At 45.2% G+C, this 25,857-nt stretch overlaps 1 protein-coding gene and 2 long non-coding RNA genes across 7 annotated transcripts in view; 2 read left to right on the top strand and 1 right to left on the bottom strand.

The window, feature by feature from the left end:
- Gipc2 (GIPC PDZ domain containing family, member 2) overlaps positions 1 to 14,007 on the top strand; it is a 72,062-nt gene extending 58,055 nt beyond the window's left edge. The window contains exons 5-6 of one of the 2 annotated variants that reach the window (XM_011240165.2): positions 5,146 to 5,227; positions 13,551 to 14,007. In XM_011240165.2, the coding sequence (XP_011238467.1) occupies positions 5,146 to 5,227; positions 13,551 to 13,699 (231 nt within the window). In that variant the 3' untranslated portion in view covers positions 13,700 to 14,007. The remainder of the gene's footprint in view (positions 1 to 5,145; positions 5,228 to 13,550) is intronic. The other variant, NM_016867.1, reaches the window with a different exon arrangement.
- Gm31881 lies at positions 463 to 23,872 on the bottom strand. Of its 4 annotated transcripts, XR_003954591.1 has the most exons (3): positions 2,533 to 2,558; positions 1,956 to 2,083; positions 463 to 1,562 (listed from the first exon to the last, which is right to left on the bottom strand). It is a non-coding gene; the product is annotated as a predicted gene, 31881 (long non-coding RNA). The 4 variants fall into 4 exon arrangements; XR_003954592.1 differs by lacking the exons at positions 1,956 to 2,083; positions 2,533 to 2,558 and adding an exon at positions 23,806 to 23,872; XR_003954590.1 differs by lacking the exons at positions 1,956 to 2,083; positions 2,533 to 2,558 and adding an exon at positions 4,625 to 4,912.
- Positions 690 to 3,785, top strand: Gm40179. The gene is made up of 2 exons (XR_867758.2): positions 690 to 1,015; positions 2,091 to 3,785. It is a non-coding gene; the product is annotated as a predicted gene, 40179 (long non-coding RNA).
- Positions 23,873 to 25,857: the final 1,985 nt, after the last annotated feature.

The raw sequence follows: 25,857 nt of genomic DNA, 5'->3' as shown, positions 1-25,857 counted from the left end.
GGGCGCAAAACGCATACTTTGAGTGCATTTCTGCCTCATGCGATCTGAAAACCACTGTGGTAGCAGTAAGAGGAAAATACACCAGAGCTTGGGAAGAGAGGCCGTGGTCAGCGGGACTCCCCGCTCCTGCAGATCACTTATCTAGACTTGTCTGTGGACATTTGGGTTATCTAAAACTTAAAAGAACTCAACCCAGGCAGAGTCCGAAGTAATGCACTTATGGAGACTGTTACAGTGAAAGATTATAGCTGTGACATCCTAAGATAAAGATTTCCTAGTCGCTCTGGCTCTTTTTTTTTTTTTTTTTTCATGCTCTACATTCTTCTGCCAGCAAAACCTTGTGGGTCCAGCTCTGTGATATACCAGACTCTAACTCCGCCCCTCTCCCCCCCTCTCCCCCGACCCCGTTCTCCTCTCCCACCCCGCCCCCACCGTGACGTAGGAGCTCAAGCGTTTTCAGCATTAATGAATTAATTATGGATTTATTTTAGGTTGAGAAAAGCAAGGGTTTCACATATTGACTGACTGTGTCAACGCAAAGGTCAGTGTCAGAGTGGAAAATGCCAGAAGGTGAAGAGAGGATGGAGGGACAGAGGGGAAGGAAGAGAACAGCGGGGGCGTAGCCCGCAGAGATCCGAGTGGGCGGGGCAGAAGCGGGTCTGGTCTACTCACTGCAGCGAGGGCAGTGCAGATGTAGTGGAGGTGAAGGCACCTGAGACTTGCAGGTCCTGAGAGCAGAGCCCAGGCTCTCACTGTGTGTGAATGCTGCCGCCCTCAGATTCCCAGGTTTGCAGAACAGAGAATGAGTCAGGTGACTAGTTAGGATGCTGTTTACAGAGTGGTCCCCAATGCTTGCTGGATGTCAGGTGTCCAGGGTCCGTGAGGGGCTGGTTTGATAGAGCAGATACTTAAAGACTCAGTGGGTCAACGCTGTCTTTGGGACTGCGCGAGTCACTCGGGATGCTGTGGGCATCACTCGGGATGCTGTGTGCTTCGAGGGACCTAGAGGAGGATGGTGAGTTAGGCATTCAGTCCCTCACGCTGGGGAAAGCTCCGTGGTAGGAGCTTGAGCAGAGGCCCATGATGCAAAGCGAGATGAACGGTGGGCTCAGCTCACTTTCTCCTCTCTGTTCTGGGACCCCAGTTCATTTAACAGTGCTGCCCACGGCTAGGGCCGGGTCTTCCTGTGTCAGTTAACCTGGTCTAGAACGTCCCTTACAGAGATTCGCAGAGATGTGTTTCTACAGTTACAGTTACATGTCACCGAGTTGACAGAATTAGCTAGCACAGAGGCGAGTGCAGCTGCGACACCAGCCGCAGTAGAGTCAACGCCTTTGAAAGTGAGCCGATGAGTTCTGCGTGGAACAGCAGGGCAGGGGCATCTTTACCTTTTCCTTTGCTCATTCCGCTGCCTGGTATACTGCTGGAGACTGCCACTGTTCCTCGAATCTCCGAGCAAGCCTCAGTGGAAGGCAAGGATTGGTGCAGGAGGAATGTGTAGTCAGTGGGTGGGAGCTTGCAGCGCACGCTGGGAGAATGCTCTCTTGGCTCTCTGCTGGAAGCTGTGGGGAAGAGTGAACAGCTTTGCCATAGTGAGCAGAAGAGGCAGGCTGTGCTGGGCATCTTCATGTCCCGTGGGATGAACATCATCTCTCAGTAGTTAACGCAATTAATGGGTATCTGCTAAGCACCCTGCTCTACAGGGTTCTTGTAGGTTTCAGTGAAAGGAGGGTAGCCTGTGATCTATCTGGGAAGCTGAGAAAAAGCTATTCAAATATAAACATTAAAAATCCACAGATGTGCATAGTCTGTTTAATTAAATAGGTCAATTAAAATTAGCTCATAATGAAAAGAAGCTAGTTCAACGCTAATATTAAATTGGTATAAATAGCCTGCAATCAAGTTTCTGAAGGATTTAAAGAACTAACAGGATTTGAAACAATCTCCCTTCTGACCTGGCACAAATGCGGGAAGCTGACCATGATGCTGCACTCCCAGGCCTCGTTTATTTATTCGTTGCCTTTGCTGAGCCTGGCAGTCTGGGCACTAGTGATTCAAGGATGAATAACGGCCCTTTTCCTCTCTTAAAGAAAGACAGAAGCCATTAGGAACTGATGAACAGTTCGGGACACACAGTGTCACGATGAAGAGGCTGTCAGGGACAAGGGAAGACAAGAAAGCAGCCAGCAGTTCCCTCTAGAAGCGGCAGAGTCGGCACAAGTGGGAGGTGCATTATGAAACAGCCACTGGCTTGGGGAAGGTGCACGCGGCTTGGGAGACTGGGGAAGCGGTGCAGCGAGTGCCACTAGGGGGTGCACGCAGCCTGAGAGCCTAGGGAGCTGCTGCAGCGAGTGCGGCTGGGTGGCGAGGAGGCTGGAGGAAGAGATGAGTGAGGGCGTGGAAGGCTCTGTGGTAACTGTGGGGGCAGCAACACTGTCAGTTGTGTATTTTAGAAGAATTCCTTGGCTCAGGGGGATGCGCTGTAGAGCAGGATGGGTTTGAGAGGGAATGGCAGGGAAGGAAATAGGAAACCTCTGTCTGAAGGAAAGGATGTGGACCCAAGCCGACTGGATGTGGCTGGAAACAGGCAAGGGATCAAGAGCTGTTTCAGAAAGCAGTGGCCAGACACTGGTGCCATTTGTATCTGAGGAGCACCGCCGCTTGTTACCACTCCTTACACTGTGGCCAGGGAGAAAGGAAGGTTAATATCAGAGCTAGCTGATGTCATAGTCACTGTTCTATTGCTGGGAAGAGATACCATGGCCAGGCCATGGTGTCTTTATAGAAGAAAGAGTTTATTGAGCTTCCAGTTTCAGAGGGTGGTGAGCCCATGACCATCATGTGGGGAGTATGGCAGCAGGCACGCATGCATGGCACTATAGAAGTAGCTGAGAGATTGCACCTGATCCAGAGTCCAGAGGCAGTGGAGGGGGTTGCACACACACTAAGTGGAGATGGTGGGGCTTTTAAAATCCCCAAAGCCTGCCCCCAGAGACACACCTCTTCCAACAAGGCCACACCTCCTAATCCTTCACAATCAGTTCCACCAAGTGCAGACCAAACATTCAAATGGGGACCGTTCTCACTCAAATCGCGACACTTGCTATAGCCAGTCTGACAGACGATTAAAACCCATTGCATCGAAGCAGGAGCAATCAATGCTGTCATTTGCTTTTCTTAAGATTTAGTTCCTTATACGTGAAGTTTTGAGGAAGCTGGGGTATAACTCGGTAGTAGGGTATATGCAATGTACAAGCCTGGGCTTAATCCCCACGAGGAAGTTAACACTCATGTTAAAATTTTCCCACACACGTGCATGCACATACACTTTCTACACCCTCACCCACATACATAACCACGTGCACACACTTGCACTAACACATGCACAGAGAAACACACACACATACACTGTACAATACTCACACTGTCATATACACGTTCAACTTATGTACTCTATGCATATACTCTCACACATTCACATACAACATATATGCACAGTGCTCATACATTCTATACAGCTATCCATACATGTACAATTATACTCAAATACACATTCACACAATGATACCATACACTCACAATACTTATATACATAAACCCATACATAGATACATAGTCCATATACTTGCCGTACCTAAACACTCCACATACATGTGTACACACAGAAATACTGACGTACACTCAATTGCAGACATACTCATACTTCACATGAACTCTTACACATTCAGCTACATGTATACCCTACACACACACTTGCATATACTAAACCTCATACATTCACACAATGACACTGACACATACAGACTGACATACATATACCTAGTATACATGTGTACACACATACATACTCCATATCCCCACATACATACTCATATACTCACACATAGTTTGAGCACACACTCTCATACACATTCTCACATACATGTACACATTATAAACACACAGATGCACACACTCATACACATTCACATACACTTACTTTATACACAAACATTCTGAATACTCATGTGCACACACAAATTCACACACTCACACAGACTCATACACATGCATACACCTATCTCTCTATATGCACACATCACATGCACGCCATCTCACAACTCACAGTCAAATATTACACACATGCACACAAAAAACACTTATACCAATACACAGACCTACACTCCTCACACATACACACAGTCACACACAATGCACTGGCACTTCCCCATGTACACACTCACACACACTGATGATCCCAGCAGGGGGAGGTGGAGACTGGAGGCTCCCTTGTGTTTGCGAGCTGAATCAGTAAGCTCCAGACTCAAGGAGAGACGCTGACTTGAAAACTATAAAGGAGAACAATTGAGGAGAGCACTTCATGTCGGCCTCTGACCTCCACACAGATATGTCACACATGAGACACACAAAGACACACTGATACACACACACACACATACACACACACACACACACACACTTGACACACACAGACATACAGGTACACAGACATACAGACACACACACTGACACACACAGACACAATGACACACGACATACAGACACATAGACACTGACACACACAAACACACTGACACATGGGGATGGGGGAGGGGAGAGAGAGAGAAATACCAAGGATTCCAACCTTCTCGTGGCGCAGGCCCCCTAAGTTCTCGTCACAGACTATATTCTCCAGGCCTGTGGACTTCTTATGGTGACCATAGCATGTTCTGTCGAACTTCACATATTCTCATGTATATTGTCCGCTACCCGAGGTGTGTCTCCTGTGTGTCTAACACCTCTCCACCTTTGGAAACGCAGTTCTTAAATCACGCCCTTCTGAAGGCTTCCAGCTTGTGTACTTGTCACGCCCTTTAAAACGACTGTCTGATCACTTATGCTACAACTTTGTCCTATCGAGGTAGTTCGGAGCTTAGGAATGGCGTCCTTTTCTTTCTTTTTCTTAAAGAAAAAAAATCCATACTATTTAATGCTGACACTATAAGTATTTACTGTATTGGTTTACACTTAGCTATAAGGTCATGCTGTATTCCGGATATGTCCACTAAACTTAGCTAATGGGCCAGCTACTTCCTGCTGTGTGTGCTCCGACCACCACGGGATTTTATTTTGTGAATGCAATATCTTGACTTTCTCTTCTCGCAGCCCTCTGAAGCCAAGGCAAAGGCAATCGGAAAGGTTGATGATCTCCTTGAGCTGTACATGGGGATTCGAGATATTGACTTAGGTAAGACTGTTAACGAAAACTTCCGTGCCGTGTACAAATGATGCCCAGTTATACTTCCAAGATAAAAAGGATTTGTGGAGTACAACAGAACATAAAAACAGTAAAGAGTAATGATTCACCCTGTCCCTTGCCGTGAGATATTGGTGCTAAATCCACTTTTAAAATTTTATCTAGACTGGGTGTGGTAGTCCATGCCTTTAATCTCAGCACTCAGAGAAGCAGAGATGGGTGGCTCTCTGTGAGTTCAAGGCGGGCCTGTTTTACACTGTGTGTTCCAGGACAGCCATAACTACATAATAGAAACCCTACCTCAAAAAACAAACAAAAAATTTAGTAAAATTTTAATCTAGACACTGCAAATAATAATGTCCCCTTTACCATGTTCTGTGCATTAAACTATATATGAAAATATATAAATAAATGATACATATGGAAAGCTTTCCTACCTGAGGTGCCACCTTTACATTGATCATTGATTACATTATGCACTTGTACATCATTTAATAGGATTTCTGAAATAGGGGAGAAGAAAACTCAGAATTCATGAACAGTTGGCTTGGCACTAGGATTTCTGGGTGTTTCCTAGGTAATTTTTTAATGTTACTATTAACATGACAAGGTCTTGATTCATTAACTAAGGTTTGTGCTTGCTACCCTACCGGTAGCAAATATTGCAAAACAAAACTAAAGCAAAAAACAAAACAAAACAAAACAAAAAAACAATTCCAACTATATTTAAGGTGGGAAAAAAATAAGAGAAATTTGTGGTTTTTATAACTAAAACATCCAGAGGTGGATCTTGTCTTCAAAAATGGCTGGCTCTGGAGCTGGAGAGCTGGCTCGGAAGTTAAGGTCACTTTTCCTGCTCCTGTAGATGATCTGAGTTCAGCTCCCAGCACTCACTCACACGGCAGCCCATAAACATTTGTAGCTTCAGTTCCAGGGGCTCTGACGCCCTCTTCTGGCCCCCGTGAGCACTGCACACACACGCTGCACATACATATACTCATACATAAAACAAATAGAACACTAGATGGGTAACTCCAGAGATAGTATGGATGATACGGTGCCTGAGCAGCTGCCTCCATGTGATGAGAAGAGTTGGGGTAACAAAGAACAAACTCTGCTCCGAGGAGGAAGGATGGGAAAAGCCATCAAGGGAGCGATGGGAGAGCTGAACAAAAGGGGGACTCAGAAAGGAGACTCAGCACAAAGAAGCCAACAGAGCGAAGCTTGGACTGTGTGGTCCCTGCTAGTGGGATGAGGGGAGCGGAAGCCTCACATCAGAGGTAAGTCAAGAAGTACTGGAAACGCGTCCTGCTCTTGCAAGCCCAGACACAACTGGGGTTTTGAGGAGACAGCGATTCTTCAGGCATGGTACATCGACACTTGAACAGGAGGTCCACTGTGTCGCTCTCCATGTCTCACAGGGCTGTGGCTGGGCATCCTTGCTCTGAGAGGTGACTGCTCAAAATTGAGCCCCTCTGCCTGATTCCTGTCTGTAGCATGTAGTTTCTACCACTCCAGCTTTAAGCTCTGGGTGGGTGGACTGTGCTACCAGCCCCACCCAGGAGCCACCCTGGATCCGAGGATGAAACACACACACACACACACACACACACACACACACACACACACACACCTTATTTTTAATATGCTTTTTGCTCAGTGGCGGGCTCTTCTAAGCCTCTCTCAGCTATTGTGCCCTTCTTTTCACCCCCAGCTCATCACCCTAAATCTTTCTTCAGTTTAGTTGCTCAGTTACCTTTAGTCCTAGCTCAGCACCCTAAATCTGCTCTGAGCTTAGTTGCCTTTCTAATCTCCCACCTGCTACCCTAGGTCCAGTAGGGGAAGTGTCCAATGGCCATTCCACCAGAGATCTCACATGGCCGGTGGCTCTTTCTCCCTCTAAAGCATGGTGAATTTCTTTCCTCTTCCTGTGTCTGCTAGCCTGCCTATGGGGAAACTGGAAGCCCCGCCTCTTCTGCTCAGCCATTGGCTACTTGCATCTTTACTGTTCCCCAAGAACCAATTGGGGAACAGGACCTTCAGCATTCATTTTTTTTCGATTGGAGCATCAGACACCCCCTCTACACCTGTCCTGGAGACAGGCACCAGTCAGGGCCATAGACTTGTCTTGCAGCTGCAGTGGGTGGATGGGCTTGCTCTATCTGTTTCAGCAGGTACCTGTTCTTGGTTCCCAGGGGCTGGCTGCAGCAGGATGTGGCCTGGTTTCTCCCAGGCTGCTGCATCTATTCGCGAGCATAGGCTCACACTCTAACTCCCAGGGAGCCTGAAGTCAGCCCACTACATCTCGGGCATGGGGCATGGCGTATAGCCAGAGGAGGTAGTGGGACATAGAGACCGGGAGGATAATGTGGTCTCACCCTCAGTATCTGGGCACAGGTCTCATCATCCTAGAATGAATTTGCAGCCTCATGGTCCTGAACCTCAGGGCGTTTAAGGCTCAGTCAGGTTGGCCTGCACAGACCTCGCGGTTGTGTTTGTGTTTGTCTCTCACCCCTAAGGCACTGAGAGACACTCCCTCAGTCGGCACATTAGTCACTCCGTGGTGTTAGAACTGAGAGGTTTGGGAGCACAGCAGACCCCGCCTACCCCTACAGAAGGCAGAGCTGTAGGTTGTTAGCAGAAGACCTTCCTATGCGAAGAAGCCACAGAAGGGAAGATGGGGTGGGGTGGGGTGGGGTGGGAGTGGGAGGGGGAGGGACGGGGGAGGGGGATGGCTGACCTGTGACCCACACTGGCACAACAGGGGCATCAACTGTAAGAAAGACAAGAGCCTACACATCCAGCTGCCTCTGGCCCCACAGACGCTGACTCAGCCCGGGCTTACAGGACCCAAGAGAAGCCAGTGTAGCATGCCACCTGTGTTGGCAGCCCTTGTCTTCAGTTTTCTTTTGACCATGCTTTCGGTATATTGTTATTTTATCTTATTTCCAAAGCTCTCATGATTATACTATTTCTATGATATTGTTTATATATTTTTCATGACTGGGTGACCTCTCTTTGACTTTCATTTTCTTTCAGCTTTCTCCTTAGCACTCTGATTTATTCTATGTTTCCGTAACCTGGGACCTCTTCTGGCTCCCCCCTCTCCTCTCTGCTTTATTTTATCATTCCTGTCTCTGTACTAACCTTAAATAATGTTAACCTCACCTCACAGGGACAGCTCTGTCCCTGTCAGTTTATGATAGGTAGTGATGTATTACGAGGTTTTAATCTAAGTGTACCGCTGCGAGTCTTGTTGGGTTCCCTGCAGTTGATATTTTAGTAATTTGTTTTCTCCTCTCTGAGAGGTGCTGGCAACTGAACCTTAAGAACAGGCTGCTCATTAAAAGCCAGATAAAACGGATGCGGTATACAGCCAAACGATGCACACCTCACAGCACAGAAACACAAGAAACACAAAAAGCAAGGGGGCATGACTCTTCAGCTTGTCAAAAGACTATAAATCTTCAACAATTGAGTTTAAAAATACTAACTAAACTGGGTAAAAAGTCAGACAAAGGATTTAAGAGCGTACTTATACGGTGATCAGGGACAACACACAAGAAACATAAAAGCAGATAAATGAAGTAAGAAAATGAATCTTGAGTGTAGAAAAGAAAGGCAGTCAAATAAGAGATATTCCACAAGAAAATTAAAGTTTTGAAAAAAAAGAGAATGTGTCGGGGGGATTTATTTGGCTTACACTTAAACATTAGTGCTCATTATCAAAGGAAGTCAGGACAGGAACTCAAACAGGGCAGGAAGCAGGAGTCAAGAGCTGATGCAGAGGTCATGGAGGGGTGCTGCTTACTGGCTTGCTCCCCATGACTTGTTCAGACTGCTTTCTTATAGGACCCAAGACCACTAGCCCAGGGATGGCACCACCCACAATGGGCTAGACCCTCCCCATCAGTCACTAATTAAGAAAATACCTCAGAACTGGATCTCATGGAGGGATTTCTTCAATTAAGGTTCTCTCCTTTCAGGTAAATGCAGCTTATGTGAAGTTGATATAAAGCCAGTCAGTACAGATTTAGTTATTCTGTAGTGTAAACACAAACACATAGAAATATCATACTGTACTGCTTAAAAATGGTGCATGCTTTTAATGCCAGCACTCAGGAGGCAGAGGCAGGTGGCTCTCTGTGAGTTTCAGGACAGCCAGGGCTACATAGTGAGACCCTGTCTCAAAACCCAACCAACCAACCAACCGAATGGAAATGTTGGAAATGAAAAATTCAGCGAATCAAAAACAAAACAGAACAAAACAAACCCGAATCAAACCACAGTGGACAGCATCACCAATAAAGTAGATCAAACAAAAGCAAGGATATCCTGATCAGAAGGCAAGGCCAATATACTCCACACTTAGACACCAGGGAAGGAGACAGACAGCTAAGCAGTAAAACCCGAAAGCCCAAGGGGCAGACAGATGGGCTGAGATAAAAACTGAAGGCGTAAAAGCCATTCAGTGTCCACGGAAATCCCCCAAATCTAGGGAAGGAGATGACTGACCAGGCAGAACCCCGACGAGGTACGATCAGAGGAGAGAAGCTAGAGCCAAACTGAGCCTGTGCACGCCAGGGTCACCTCACCTCCAGAATTCTAGTTTTGGGGAAATTCTGGTATTGGGATCAATGGCTCAGGCTTGTGACAATAATACAGATGCATAGAAATGAGGGGGAGAGGGTCAAGAGGGGGGCAGTGACCTCAAAAATACAGACAGTCCGTGTTTGTTGGGAAACGATCTAATTCATCTGTCTTTAGTTGAGCTGGGATTAGGGAGAACCATGGCTCTCAGTGTCGGACCTCGGGGCTGCCTTCAGCTTTAGATGAGTTCATAGTTCTAGAAATCATAATAGTTATTTCTATTAAAATATAGACGCGGGGGTGAGGGTGGAGAGGTGGTTCAGCAGCTAAGACTACTTTTGTCCATCCAGAGGATGCGATGGTTTCCTGGTACCCACGGGGAGTGACTCGCAGCCACTGTAGCTCCAGCTCCAGAGGATCTGACACTCTCTTCTGGCCTCCATGGGCTCTGTGCTTTCCCCGACACACGTATTTAATTATGCAGAGATACAATAAGTCTGGTGCTTATGGAAGCCTGATGAGACCATGGTAGCTCACGGAACTGGGACTGCAGGCGGTTGGGAGTTGTCTCATGGGGGCTGGGAATGGAACCTGAATGCTCTTAACTGCTGAGCCAACTCTCCAGCTCCCCCCAATAAAACAATGACTTTGCTTATGTGTGTGAGTGTTTGGCCTGTATGTATGTATGTGCACCACGTGCATGCCTGGTTCCTTCGGAGGTCAGAAGAGGCGTCAGATCCCCAGGGACTGGAGTTATGGATGATTGTGAGTCACCATGGCAACGCTGGAGACCTGTGTCCTCTACAAGAGCAAGTGTTCTTAATAGATGAGTTGTCTCTCAAGTCCTACAAATTAAATCTCAGAAAATACAAATATAGTACAGCAGAATGTTGGATATAGTACAAATGATTATAAATGAATTTAAGACACAAGTCTTTAAAGATGAATTTTCTGGGTCAATGAAATGGCCTATTAGGTAAAGGCCTTTTGTTGCTCACTGAGCCTAGTACACGCACTTGTGGACACACACACACACACACACACACACACACACATACACACACACTCACACAGACACACACAGAGAGAACACACATACTGTTACACACAGACACATACACATACACACACACACTCACACATACACACACACACTCACACACACACATACACACACAGACACACACATACACACACACAGACACACACATACACACACAGACACACACAACAACACACAATGGAGAAATAAATATAATTTGAAAAAGAACCTTAAAAAATGAATTTTCTCTTATTCCCAGAAATTAAGACCACTAAATATTCTAAAAAATGCATCGAAATCACCCGGTGGTCCCTTGTCAGTTAATTAAGTGCCTGTAGCAGATTCCTTTGATTGACACAAAGCCATTGTCATCATCCATGGTTAGTGATGTGATCAGTCACTTAGGGAGGCAAAGAGGAAGGAAAGTAATATTTGAAGAATGCCAGCTGTTGTTAAATGAGGAATTTCTGTTGTTCAGATACAATTAGCATGAAATGTGCTTCAGAAATGCGAGACTAATGTAACAGACAAGCAAGACTGATACCTGCATCTCCAGCATTCTTTGCTTTCAGAACCTCTCTCTCTCTCTCTCTCTCTCTCTCTCTCTCTCTCTCTCTCTCTCTCTCTCTCCTTCTCCCTTCCGTCCTCTCTTCCTTCATTCCTCCTCCCTCCCCTACTTTGGTTTTTCCACATAGAGTTTCTCTGTGTAGCCCTGGCTGTCCTGGAACTTGCTCTGTAGACCAGGCTGGACTCAAACTCAGAGATCAACATGCTTCACTGCCACACCCAATTACATAAGAGTCTTTGTAGGATGAATGTACTTCGGTGGCTGTAAAGTTAAGCTCTGAGCCAAGCTATCATGGAGTACCTTGAGATTCTGGCAGTCGCTGAGTCCCCTGGACTGATCTAACTCAAGGACACGCCTTACAGTTCCTTCTGGAAGCTTTAAGGCAACAGCTAACTGCCTGTGGACCTACAGTGTCTTCTGATACCAATATAGGATTTTGAAACTAATTCTGTCAGTTTCAGAATTTAGAAATTTATCCTATTAAAAAGGCAGAAATATGTGGGAAGGCGATTTGAATGGTAGTTCCTAAGTTATTTTTCCCTTGATTCCTTTTGTAGCTGGTTAGAAAGGTATATACTAATGATGTTTCATAGTGAGGGACATCTTTCTTGCTTGGGTTCCTTTCATTGGTCAGTGAAACAGTGTACAGTGTGGAGAGCCCCTTATAAGTCAATGGAGTCTGGAGTAGATTTCTATTAAAAAGCACATAGTAGGGGCTGGAGAGATGGTTCATCAATTAAGAGCACTGGCTGCTCTTTCAGAGGACCTGGCCCACATGGCATCTCACAACCATCTGTAACATCCAGAGGATATACCATCCTCTTCTGGCCTCCACAGGCACTACGTATACTGCATACACATGGTGCACAGACATACATGCAGGCAAAAAATACCCCACACATGAAAACAATAGGTAAATAAAATATTTTTTAAAATATGTAGGGTGAGGGTGAAGCTTATAGGTAGAGCATCTACATATGCATACATATATTCACACATATATACATGCATATACATTCATATACATATACACATATAAAGATTATAAGAAATGTTAATTTTTATACCTAAAACTTGTTTAAATATTTACACACTTAATGGAAACAGTATATTGGTCAAAATTTTGTGGTGGTAGGAACATAAAAAGAGTCTCAGAGTGGCCACAAGAGGTCAGCACTTAGTTGTAATATGTATGGTATTAAAAATCTTGGTTGTTAGTGCTTATAAGGGACTGAGCAAACATGTAGGGTGGATTCCATGGGCGTCTAGTTCCTGGGGGAAGTTTTTAGGAGATGTGTACTGACAGACACGGTTTCTGAGACACAGAACACGGGGTTTAAGTAACTTCCTAGGGAAGGCAGATCACAGACCCATCCTAATTTTCGATCCTAAGCTATAAGTTGCTAAAGAAAAATGTCACAGAATTCAAAGTGCTGTGTGGCAAGCTGTAAACTGTTCCTCTGGTGAGGAGAGCGTTGGCTCCATGTGGTGGGGGCTGGGGGAGGGAAGGGACACAGATTCTCAGTCACTGTGGGAAATGAGCTGTGTGCAGGAACTGACTTTCTTGGTGAAGTTAGCCATGGGGTTTCTCACAGTGTGTCTTCACCCATCCAGATAAGGAGAGGGCTTGGCACAAGTTTTATCCACAGAGCCCATGTGAAAATATTAGATGTGGTGGTGTGTGCTTTAAAGCTTAGTGTTGGGGCAGTAGAGACAGGAGGATTCCTGGAGCTGGCTAGATTACAGTATAGTCTAACTCTAGGCCAACAAGAGACCTGTTCTCGAAAAGAGGTGGGGAATGTTTCAGGGAACGGACAGCATTTAAGGTTGCATTCTGGCACACACACACACACACACACACACACACACACACACAGGCCCCACCAGACAAAAAGAACAAAACAAAAAACCCCAAACAACTAATTGACGGGCTCTCAGGTTGGTGACAGCTGCACACCTGGTACAGTGGACAGATAACGAAATCTATCCCTGCCCCTTGGTGAGTGAAAGTGTGTGTGTTGCTTTGGGGTAAGTAGTCATGGTCCTGCTAACATTTTATCAGCCCTCTGATGCTAATTCATGGCTCATCGATTCTTAAACATTATCGTTGACAGCTACAACCATGTTTGAAGCTGGGAAAGACAAGAGCAACCCAGATGAGTTTGCTGTCGCTCTTGACGAGACTCTGGGAGACTTTGCCTTTCCTGATGAGTTCCTGTTCGACGTGTGGGGAGCCATCAGTGACATGAAACAAGGAAGATGATGGCGTGGCCCGTGTTCCTGCAGAGATGACCACAGTTCTGCAGGCAGCCTTCTCCGGGGTCTTAGACACTGTTATGAACTCTACTTTAGCCTCCTGTGTATGAGATACAGTCTTCGAAATGTAATTTTGATTTATGGATGATGTTTAATATAGTTTCTTATGTAGTGTGTTTAAGGTAAATTAAAGTGTGATCCATTTTAATATTTGTTCAAAAGCTTTAAAATTTTTAGAGGAATCTTTCTACATAGGTGATTTTGGTCCCTGTTTGTACCCACGGCTCTTTCCACATAAAATACTTGATTACAACAGCTTTGTGGGTATTTTTCTTCAACATCTTGCATGTTTATGAGCATGTTTGAAGTTGTATATTTATTGTTACATATATGTGCTTAACTGTTTGTACACCCTGTGCATGAAGTGCTTAAGGAGGCCAGAAGAGGGAATCTATAACCATCTGTAACTCTCCGACTGGAGTGACAGGCAGTTGTGACCTGCCACGTGGGTGCTTGGACGTGCACCTGGGTCATCTTCAAAAGCAGCCAGTGTGGTCAAGTGCTGAACTGTCTCCAGGGAACCCCTTTCTTCATAATCTTAATATAACGGGAACTAGGATCAGAGTCTGATTCACCCCATAGCATTTTCCTTTTGTTATGTTAACATGAACAGGATGAGTTTAGGAAATGGACCGTGGATGATGTCTGCCACAGGTCTAGAAGTTTGGTGCTCATTTTTAAATGAGCAGGAGGAGGTGTTCATCTGACTCATTGTTTGTAGGGCATTTTCTGTAAAACAAGGGTTGATTTTTTTTAAATTGCTCTTAAAAGCAATTGGTTGGAATTGTTGTGTGTGCACGAATGTGTGTGCGGGCCTGTGTGTGCTCCGGTGTGCGTGTGTGTACATGAGTACAAGGTATAAACATGACAAGTAGAAGCATTTGTGTTTGATTTTGTTTTTTTCAGACCTTTAACTATTATTACTTTCTTCACCTATAACCTCTGTCTGCTAACTCTTCTAAGGCCTCCAGGCCAGTGCTTAGATTTGTAGCGTTTTTACTCTAAAATCTGACATGCTGTCTTTGGCGCGTGAGCATGTGGTTTAAGCAGCAATCGTCTTCGGTTTCCTAAACATCGGAGGAAATGCTGCCAGGAACCGGCTGCCCGAAGGATGTAGAGGAGGAGGGCGGAATGGAAGAGTGCGTCCACCTGTTCTTTTAGAGGCCCGGCACCCTTCCTCTGACCCTTGCTTGATTGAGAAGATTGAGAGGAAATGTCAGTCTAAGCCTCCGTGGGCATTTCACGGATGTAAGAGGAATGGAAAGAACCGGCCCCAGCGCAGATCATGTAGTAAGGCGGAAGAGGGCGTGGCCAGGCACTCCGGTACCTCAGATGGAAGATGCAGAGCACCTCGGCAGCAATCAGAAATGATAACCAGGAGGGCGTGCTCCGGCAAACCAGAAGGAATGCCTTTTTCATGCTGGGTTAATGCCTCGGTAACTCTGTCCTTTTCGGCAAAAACGTTACTTTTTGCTGTCTCCTCCGTCACAGCAGAGCGGCGCTGTGGTTCACGTTCTTCATTTATTAATCTGCGCCCTGCACAGGAGCGATTTGAATCCTTAGCGAGAAGCACAAGCAGCCCGTAGGATACAGACCGTTTAATTCTGTTGTGCGTATTTGAAAATAGGCTTCAGCTCGAGCTGTGGTCTGTTAGTAATTGTTCAGCGAGTCGTCTGTGGAGGTTCCAGAAATGCCTATAACTTAGGAGACACAAAAGAGAGCTGGTGTTTTAGGACCGGTAAAGTTACCAGACGAAGTAGAAGGCCCATGGAAACATCGTAGTTTAAACAATAGCAAAAATATAAATTCTTGGTCACTAGATGTTAGATTTGAAATGTTTATTGTATTTTTTTATCATCATTATGATTTTTTTGGTGTATGTGTGTGTTTGAGTAAGACTGTGTGAATGTGAATGTACGAGAGTTTATGAGTGTGTGTCAGTATGTGTGAGTGTGTAGGAATTAGAGAATTTCCTTGGGGCTGTATATGTTTCTCCTTTGGAGGTCTTCAGGAAGACTAGAATTCAGTTTCCCCATGTCTTACAGAAAACCACTGTCATGGTGATCTTTGTAGAGCTTGGGTATGCAAGGCACCAGTGTCCGTGAACAGCATCACCTCTTCTTGTCTGTTAGAATTTGGAGGTCACTTGTTACCAAGGGTGTCAGCTGGACCCAGGTGCTGCACACACTAAGAGAATTCCCTCTGGAATGTTCTCATCTCTTGCCTCTACTGGGAGACTAATAACAAGGTCAGTTCTTCAGGTCATTCCGTCTCCACACCTGCAGAAACATCTGTTTGTGATCTTTGCTCCCTTTGGCAATGTACAGTGAGTGCTTTCATTTCCTCTTGTGTAGTTTGATGTGGTGTGTGTGTGTGTGTGTGTGTGTGTGTGTGTGTGTTTGTACATGTGCACATGGCTGCACGTGTCAGTACTTGCTCATGTGGAGGCCAGAGGTTGACATCGGTGTCTTCCTCAGTTGCTCTTTAGCTCAGTTTTTTTTGAGACAGGGTTTCTCACTGAACCTGGGACTCATCGACTTGGTTAGGCTGGCTGGCTGGTGAGCTCCAGGGATCTGCCTCCTTAGCACGGGGATTGCAGACACATACTATACCCAGTGTTTACAGGGGAGCTGTGGATTAGAACTCAGGTCCCCATGCTTTCATAGCAAGCACTTTACCCTGAGCCATCTCCCCACTGAATTTTAGTGTTATTTGAATAAACGTGACAGGAATATTATGATTACTCAGGCCTTCATTTTTTAAAACATAATACTGACTTTTTTTTTTTTAAGTTATATCTAACTTGTAGCCCATGGGCTCTATGCAGCCAAGGACAGACTGTGAGTGTAGCTCAACACAAAATTGCAAACTTAAACACTACCCCAATTATTGGTGTGTATGGTGGTTTGAATAGGAATGGTCCTCATAGACACACTGTTTGAACGATTGGCTCCCAGGGAGTGTCATGTTTAAGAGGTGTGGCCTTGTTGGAGGAAGTGTGTCACTGTGGGGGTGGGCTTTGAGGTCTTATATGCTCAAGCTATGTCCAGTGTGGCAGCCTCCTTCTGTTGCCTTTGGATCAAGATGTAGAACTCTCAGCTCCTTCTCCAGCACCGTGCCTGCCTGGATGCTGCCGTGCTCCTGCCATGCTGATAATGGACCGACTCTCTGAACCTTTCAGCCAGCCCCAATTAAATGTTTTCCTTTATAACATTTCCCTTGGTCATGGAGTCTCTTCACAGCCATAAAACCCTAACTAAGACAATGAAGAATGTCAACAAGTATTTAGTCAGCCACTTCAGGTAATCCTTAGCAACCCCTTGAGTAACGTTCACCTCATTTTTAAATATTTTAAAAAAGTAGGTTGTGGGAAATTAAGTCACTTGCTCAAGGGCACATATGTAGCTAGTGGCAAATTCAGGACTTGAACAGGATTTGGAGTCAAATTCTCAGCTCTCTGCAAAGCCGACTCTGTTAACGTTTTACGGGAACAATGTGAAGTGTACATCACCCAACCAAGGAAAGCTGTAGGGAATGAGGGCCCAGAAAGCAAGGCTGTAGACTCAGCTAACAGCTCTCACTACCCGAACAAAGAGCCGCCTCCTCGAGGCCAGGCTAACCAGCAGGTTTAGATTATCAGATGGTGGATTTTAGATGCAAAAGTACTTGGTTCTTTAGGTGAGGAAAACTGAAGTGAGTAACGACTATGCTAGGACTTTGTATTTAATAGTGCACTCATTGCTCTATGTGTTCTTCCCAGGATGGCTTAAAAGTTTTTTTTTTTTTTTTTTTTTTTTTTTTTTTTTTTTTTTTTAAAGAAATCAAAGATTGGGACCATTTCTCGGCAAGTAAGAACTGGCTTTACCAATCTTACAATGCCTTTGCTGGTGTAAGTGATCTCATGGTTTAATTGATTTGGTCCCAGCTAATGCGTAACTTTGTTGTTTGGACTGAATGAACAAGGTATTTTGTTTTTGTTTTTTCACTTAATACATAAGGAATATCTGAAAGGCTGTCATCAATATTAAACTCCAAATAAAACTACCTTTAACTGTACTGACTAAAACCCAAAAAGTTTCTCCTTCAGGGGTGATCCACTTGTCAGGGGGTGTACTCAATGCATCCCGCTTTAGCTGAGGGCCAGGGTGGATCTGGAGTGGGAAGGCAGCTGGAATGAGGTCCATGTTATAATTGGTCATTCTGAACTCTATGAACTATGACCATACCACTCCTTCAGTTTTCTTGATTAAACATCAATAGTCAGTTGGGATTAGTCTTTTAAAAAGTAAATTAATTCAGAGCTAGAGAGATGGCTCAACGGTTAAGAGCACTGAGTGCTCTTTCATAGTGCCTGGGTTAGATTCCCAGCACCCACATGGTGGAGCATGACCCTGTGTAACTCCATTGTAGGGCATCTGATATCCAATTCTGGTCTCTGGGCACAAACGTGCGTGCAGGCAAAACACTCATAATAATAACAATCTAAAGTGAATGAACTGTCATAATAATATAATAACAATAATATCAAATTAAACATTAAATGTAATAATAATAACAATAATAATACATGAAAGTGAATTAACTGTCTTCCAGGTAGGCTCATCCAGGTGAGCCTATCTCATTTCATGGCCCAGGTGGGCCAACCCTGCTTTTTGTTTTCTACCTCGTCTGACCAGTAGGTGGCACTACCTGCACGGGCTGCCACCTCGAAGCTGCCTTTCTTTCCCTTGTGATTCCGATAGGTCTGTCAGGTGTTTGGTGTAGTCTTCATTCTGGCCTGTCTAGTCTGATTCTTAAGCACAGCCAGGTGACAGCTAAAGTGTCTCTGATACTCAGCTACTCTTCTGAGCCTTGGGGACTGCACTTGGTGTCTCTGAGAGTATTGAGGCTGATGACAAATTCTACCAAAATCAGCCCAGGTTCCACTAACCCGGAGAGGCGCTGACTGGTGGAGCGCTGCCGGAATGATTGTGCTTAATATCCTGTGAAAATTATAGACGACTTCATACCAAGCAGAAAATTAAACAGGCGCATTAAAAAATTTTAAAGCTTAATTCGTGGCTGCAAAACTTTTAAACGAGTTTTGGGCAAACAGGAAATTGTGAATTAAATGGTTCTTTGCTTGAATAAGCAAGCCAAGCTTCGTGGCAGCTAATGATCAATACTCTGCAGCTCATGAAAAGGCTTTCATCTTTATTATGATAGAATTCTGTCCGGAGGTTGATTCAGGTTTTACTGTTCTAACTGCGGTCACTTGAGCTTCTTATTCTTTGTGGCATTTTTCATATTTAAGTAATTTGCCATCGCTTTGAGCGAGAGCAGTTTTATCTTGGGAATCTTCCTGTGACTTATGTTTTAATTCTACTGTCTCCCGATGCTCCTGTTAACCGTGGTTAAATATGACATTTGTTATAGACAAGATTTTTCATTTGTTTTTATTTCCTTAGAAGCATATGTAGCCTTGGCACCTTTAGTTAATTAGTGAATAATTAGTTTTGTGTTCATGCGTATGATGTGCGTGTTTGCATGGTCACGAGTCACTGCACGCATGTGGCCGTCAGGGAAAACGGTGGCGTGTTGGTCCTCGCCTTCGCCTCTGTTCCGAGTCAGGGTCTCCTGTTGCTCTTTTCCTGATGTGCTCTGTGCTTCAAGCTGGCTGGCCCTTGAGCTTCTGGCTGATTCTCTGACTGTACCTTCGTGTCTCACGGTGAGAGAGCAGGTACTACAGAGGTGTGTGACTGAATCCAGTGTTTTCTGTGGGTTCTGGGGTGGAACTCAGGTTCTAAGGCTGGGCAGAAAGCACCTCCACCAAACCACAGAGCCACCTCCTCTACCTGAAAGTTTTAAAAGTGGCTTTTGCCCTAGTTTCCTATAATCATAACGACAGAGAACTTGTACTTTATCCGGTACACTTGTGCCTTCATGGTCCAGGATACACAGGAGTGATTTCTGTAGGATAGTGTCTGTGGGTGATTTCTGTAGGATGGTGTCTGTGGGTGATTTCTGTAGGATGGTGTCTGTGGGTGATTTCTGTAGGATGGTGTCTGTGGGTGATTTCTGTAGGATGGTGTCTGTGGGTGATTTCTGTAGGGTGGTGTCTGTGGGTGATTTCTGTAGGGTGGTGTCTGTGGGTGATTTCTGTAGGGTGGTGTCTGTGGGAGGTGGAGTTGCCTAGGAGAGAGCGGCAGGATCATGAATCAACTCCGTCAACGGAGAGGTCTGCTCTGGGTTTCACAACTGGTCATGACATCACGTATCCATGGGAGAGGGGATGCCAAAGGATAAGTGTCTTCCACGCCTAAGGGGAAGGCCTTCCCTGAGCAGCACTCTTTGTTTTGTTGTATTGGTTTTCTAAATTTAAAAAAAATTATGCATTTATATCCCAAATGCTGCCCCCTCCTGGTTCCCATTCTCAGAGTTCCTCCCCCAAGTGCCCTATCTTTCACCTCTGAGAGGGGTCTCCGCCCCCCCCCCCCCATATCACTCCATCCTGGTGCATCAAATCCCTGTAGGATTAGGCACCTTCTCCCACTGAGGTCAGACAAGGCAGTCCTCTGTCTGCTGCATATGTGAGGGGCCTCTGAGCAGCCCATGCTCTTTGGTTGTTAGCTCAGTCTCTGGGAGCTCCCAGGGGTCCAGGTTAGCTGGCACCACTGGTCTACCTGTGGGGTTGCCATCCCCTTCAGCTCCTTCAATCTTTCCCTTAACTCTTCCTTAGGGGTCCCTTACCTCTGTCTAATATTTGGCTATGGGTCTCTGCATATAGCTCAGTCAGTTGCTGGGTAGAGCCTCTCAGAGAACCAAGGTTCCTGTTTGCAAGCATAACACAGCATCACTCAGTGTCAGGGATTGGTGCCTGCCCATGGGATGGGTGTCAAGTTGGGTTGGTCACTGGTTGGCCATTCCTTCAGTCTCCCTGCACAGTACTCTGTCTAGTTGAGAATAGGATTATCTAACTTCCAGAATTTAGTCTTTTGCTCCAGGAGTGGCATGGACCATTTGGTTTTACTTCTGTGAACAGACACCATGAACAATGCAAGTCTTATAAAGGACATTTAATTGGGGCTGGCTTACAGGTTCAGAGGTTCATCAAGGAGGTAGGCATGGTTTTGGGCAGACCTGAGAGTTCTCTATGTTTATCTGAAGGCTGCTAGCAGAACACCAGTTTCTAGGAAGTTAGGACAAGGGTCTTAAAGCACAAGCCCACAATGACATACTTATTCCAACAGGTCATACCTCCAAATAGTGTCACTCCTTGGGCTAACCATATACAAACCATCACAGCCAGGCATTAAGCTATTGTTAGATTCATTGACATTGCTGATTTGTGGTTCACTTTTGACACCACTGTTTGTTTATTAGTATGCCATCCTCTTTTTAATTGAAGCCAAATATCCCAACAAATGTTGCATATGGATCTTAGTAGCCTGTGATGGGCTGTCTTTTCTTTTTCTTTTTTAAAGATTTATTTATTATTATATCTCAGTACACTGTAGCTGTCTTCAGATGCACCAGAAGAGGGCGTCAGATTTCATTACAGATGGTTGTGAGCCACCATGTGGTTGCTGGGATTTGAACTCATGACCTTCGGAAGAGCAGCCGGTGCTCTTAACCACTGAGCCATCTCTCTAGTCCAGGGCTGTGTTTTCTTGATTGACAGTTACAGGGATCTATATGATTCACTTTCTATGAATCTGGAATAGTCTTTCAACCTTTTAAGGGCATGCACTGGCTAGTTTTATGTCAACTTGACACAAGTCAGAGTCATCAGAGAGGAGGGAGCGTCTTGAGAAAATGTCTTTGTAAGAACTGGCTGTAGGCAAGCCTGTAGAGTATTTTCTTAATTTGTAGTTAGTGTGGGAGGGCACAGACCACTGTGGACAGTACCACTCTGTGCTGGTGGTCGGGGGCTCTATAAGAAAGCAGCTGAGCAAGCAGTGAAGAGCAGGCCAGTAAGGAGCACCCCTCCATGGCCTCTGCATCAGCTCCTGCCTCCAGGTTCCTGCCCTGCTTGAGTTCCCATTCTCATTTATTTTGAGAATGGACTGTGATATGGAACTGTGAGTGAAATAAACCTTATTGATTTGGCCGTAGTGCTTCATCACAGCAATATTAAGCTTCTCTGAGACAAGTTTTTACCAGGTACTGGGGTATTGCTGTGACAGGCCTGACCGTGTTTTTAGGATTTTTGGAAGGTCTTTGGAACTTGGGGCTACAAAAGCCATTGACTGTTCGAAGCTCGGTGAGCTTTTCTGTCGGAACTTGGATGACTGGAACGTGGAGAGCTACGTAGAGGTCTGACTTGTGAAGTTCCATAAGGAAACTTCACATAAGTTAAAGACTCTAAGGGCTGTTGCCATTTTGAGTTGAGGGTCTATGTTTCTGGTTCAACAGGGGCCAAAGAATCAGCTGTGATTAGCCACTGAACTAAAACCTTTGCTTTACTGGGACAGTTGATGATGGTCAGCTAGAGCTAAGAAATATTAAGAAGAGACCAATACACTGAGGTGAAATTTTCTGAGAGGTGCTTCCTCAGAGTCAGCCATAGAGGCAGCCACAGAGGCAGCCACAGCTGTCTCTTGCACTGGCAGCCAAACTTGATAATGTGTAAGAGTCACCCAGGTATTGAAGGCCTGAGGGGTCATCAGTGCCACTGAGGCTTGGCGCCATGAGAGGCCAGGAGAGGCCACTGGAGAAGACGCAGCTGCAATAGCAATTGGAGCCCCAAGATTGAAAGGGTCATGGAGAGAAGTTGAGGCTTGGCACCATGAAGAGAGCCCAGGAGAGGCTACTGGTGAAAGTGCGGCCCAGTCACAGCAGAAGCCCCCAGCACTTTGGAGATACCATGACACTGGAATGACCACCAAGAACAGCAGCAGTGGGGAGGGGAGCCTGCCTGAGTCTAGAAGAAAGATGTGAGTGGTGCAGGGTGCAGAAGTGGAGAAGATACCCAGCCCTTTGGAGAACAGATCATGGGTGAATCCCAGATATTGATCACTGAGTGACTTACACTGCTGGAGTGTGGTTTTGTTTTGATCTGATTGTGACTGTGCCCTGAAACAGGTTGAAGTAAGGAAGTATTTAACTTATTTCTGATTTTTACAAGAGGCCACAGTTGAGAGTGTGAATTTTTAAAAGAGATTTTAGGTTTTAAAAGAGACTTTGCAGTTTTAGAGAGATTGAATTTTAAGGTGCTTGAATTTGTAAAGACTTCAGGGCATTTTAACTGTGTAAAATATTTTATATTGCGATGTCGATATTAACGTGTGTTCTTGGTGATGAGCAAGAAAGGAATGTTGTGGCTTAATAGTGTGTGTGACAAGAGGCCAATCAGGTTGGCCAGTTCTATGTCAATTTGACACAAGCTAGAGTTATCTGATAGGAGGGAACCTCATTTGAGAAAATGTCTCCATGAGATTAGTACGTAGGGTATTTTCTTAATAAGTGATTGATGGAGGAGGGCCCAGCTCATGGTGGGTGTATTATCTCCGGGGTGATGGTCCTGGGTGCTGTAAGAAAGCTGGCTGATAAATCCATGGGGAGCAAGCCAGTAGGCAGCACCCCTCCATGGCCTCTGCATCAGCTCCTGTCTCCGGGTTCCTGCTATTTTTGGGTTCTTGTCTTGACTGCTTTTACTGATGAAATACGATGTGGAAGTGTAAGCCAAATAATCACTTTCCTCCCTAGCTTGCTTTGGTCGTGGTGTTTCACCACCGCATTAGAAACCTAACTAAGACAGGGCACAATCTCCACAGGAGCATCAGGCTCACTGGTATTGAGAAAGGGTCCCTGTCTTCTCGGCCTTCCACTGCTTGCTGCCCCTGGGCTCTGTGAAGCTGGACTTCCTGTACATGATCCTATGAGAACCGAGTTACAGAGAACAGAATCTGTGTGCCCACTGGCTTTTCCACCGGAGCCGAGTTCCTGAAAAACAACTTAGGCTTGTTTATTTATGAACACATGCCTCTGCCATAAGCACTGGCTCCTTCCCCAACTAACTCGTAATTATATAACCGGTTTAAAGTATTCAGTGTCTGCCACAGTGCTAGTTACCTCTCCCCAGTTTCATGTGTCCGACTTCCTCTGAGTCCGGGTGAATCTTCCCTCCTCTGACTATCTCCCAGAGTTCCAACCTCTCTACCGGAACTCCCACCTTCTACTTCCTGCCTTTTGCTAATAGGCTATCAGCTTTTTATTGACAGGTGGTGCTTCCACAAAGAGATTATCTCTATAAATTCTTTCTAAGAAGAATGGGTTAGGTGAATGGCCCAGAATTTTTTAGAAGGACTCAAGGGAATGACACCAGGCAGCCCTTAGGACAAAGCCCAAAGCCTTTTGGCCCCGGTACCCTACAGAAGGCACTGTTGCTACAGCTGGAAGCTGCTTCTGTTGTTTGCAGCGCCCACCCTGGGAACACAGCTCTTCTGTGCCTCAGCTTCAGCACAAGCCAAGTCTTAGCCGGTCTTTCTCAAATCTTACCATTTGCGAATAGAAGGACTTAAGTTGTAATTGAGAACCTGTATTCGCAAGAAACCTGGAGGAAGGTAACTTAGCTTTTGGGCCAACTCAAATTTCCTTTCTAGATTAGTAAAGATGTATTCATTCAGGCTTACTGGACATGATACATAGTAAGCCATAATACACACATGCACACGCACACATACGCACACATGCGCGCGCACACACACACACACACACACACACACACACACACACACACACACACACACACACGCACACACGTACACGCACACGCGCGCACGAACGCATGCACGCACGTGCACGCACGCGCGCGCACACACACGCACACGCACACACACACGCACACAAACACGTTACTTTCTGGACTACACTACCATGCTTCTATTTTTAAATAAAACTACTTATTCAATAAAAAATAGCTACGACTCCCTTGGAGGCTTTGTGAAAAGTTGATGAAGATAGCTGTTGAATTTAGGATAACACAGTTGATGTCGGGTGTCTCTCTTATGTCCCCGCTGAACCTGGAGCTCACTGAGTCAGTAAGATTACCTGGTCAGAGAACCCAAAGGCTCCTGCTAGCATCAGCTTACATGGCTTTTGGAGTTCGGCTCTTGCATAGCAAGCTGCATGCGTGTTAGCATTGCTGACTGAATGCTCACCAGAGAAATTTAGTTTTAAAGCATGAAATAAGATTTCATGATCTTTCTTGAGTGGCCGTAGAAACTGGGTAGCATGCCTCTGTCTCTGAATGCCTGTCCTTGGTTCTGTGTGGTGGATACTCCCCATCTGGGTCTCAGTGAGAGGGCCACCCATTGGGCTTTTTATTCAGTTACCTCTTTTGTTTTTCCAAGAAAATCTTTTTTTTTTTCATACACAAATTATGGTTGACTTAATTGTATTTGGTCAGCTTTATTATGGCAGAGCATCTCAGCATACAGAATCCAGACAGGTCACTAAGTTGTTAGCAGACAAGAGGAACAAGGAACTTTCGCCATGTTATTGCTCATGGTAATTATCTTCCCAATAAATTACATATTTGCTTTTTAAATTGGGCTCTTTAAGCAATGCTGAGCTAGAGTAATATTTTCCTTTATTTACTCCAAGAATGGAACACTTTTCTCTTCATTCTTTCAGTCACGGATTCTTAATTAGCATAAGCCCACCTTTTCATTTAATCACCGATTCTTAATTAGCATAAGCCCACTCTTATATTTGGACAGCTGAGCCAGTGCCTCCTTCAGTGTTACAATACATTTTTTTTTTATTTTTGTTTTAAAATTTGTAGATAATGTATTTTTTTTTCCTGTTTGTTTTGAAGGGTTTTGAGATAGAGTTTCTTTGTGTAGCACTGGCTGTCCTGTAACTTGTTCTGTAGACCAGGCTATCCGCACACTTGGAGATTTGCCTGTCTCTGCCTCCTGAGTGCTTGCATTAAAGGGTGCACCGGCACCACCTGGCAATGCAATGCTTTACTTGTTACTCATTTTTAATTTGTTTTGAGGCAGAGTCTCACGATGTAGTTCTGGCTGTCCTTGAACGCACTAAGTAGACTAGACTGGCCTTGAACTTGTAGAGATCTATCTGCCTCTGGGTGCTGGGATTATAAGAACACACTGCTAAGCC

This window comes from Mus musculus, chromosome 3 (assembly GCF_000001635.26).
Source record: "Mus musculus strain C57BL/6J chromosome 3, GRCm38.p6 C57BL/6J".
In the NCBI taxonomy this organism is placed as follows: domain Eukaryota; kingdom Metazoa; phylum Chordata; class Mammalia; order Rodentia; family Muridae; genus Mus; species Mus musculus.
This window is presented reverse-complemented; position numbering and strand designations above follow the sequence as displayed.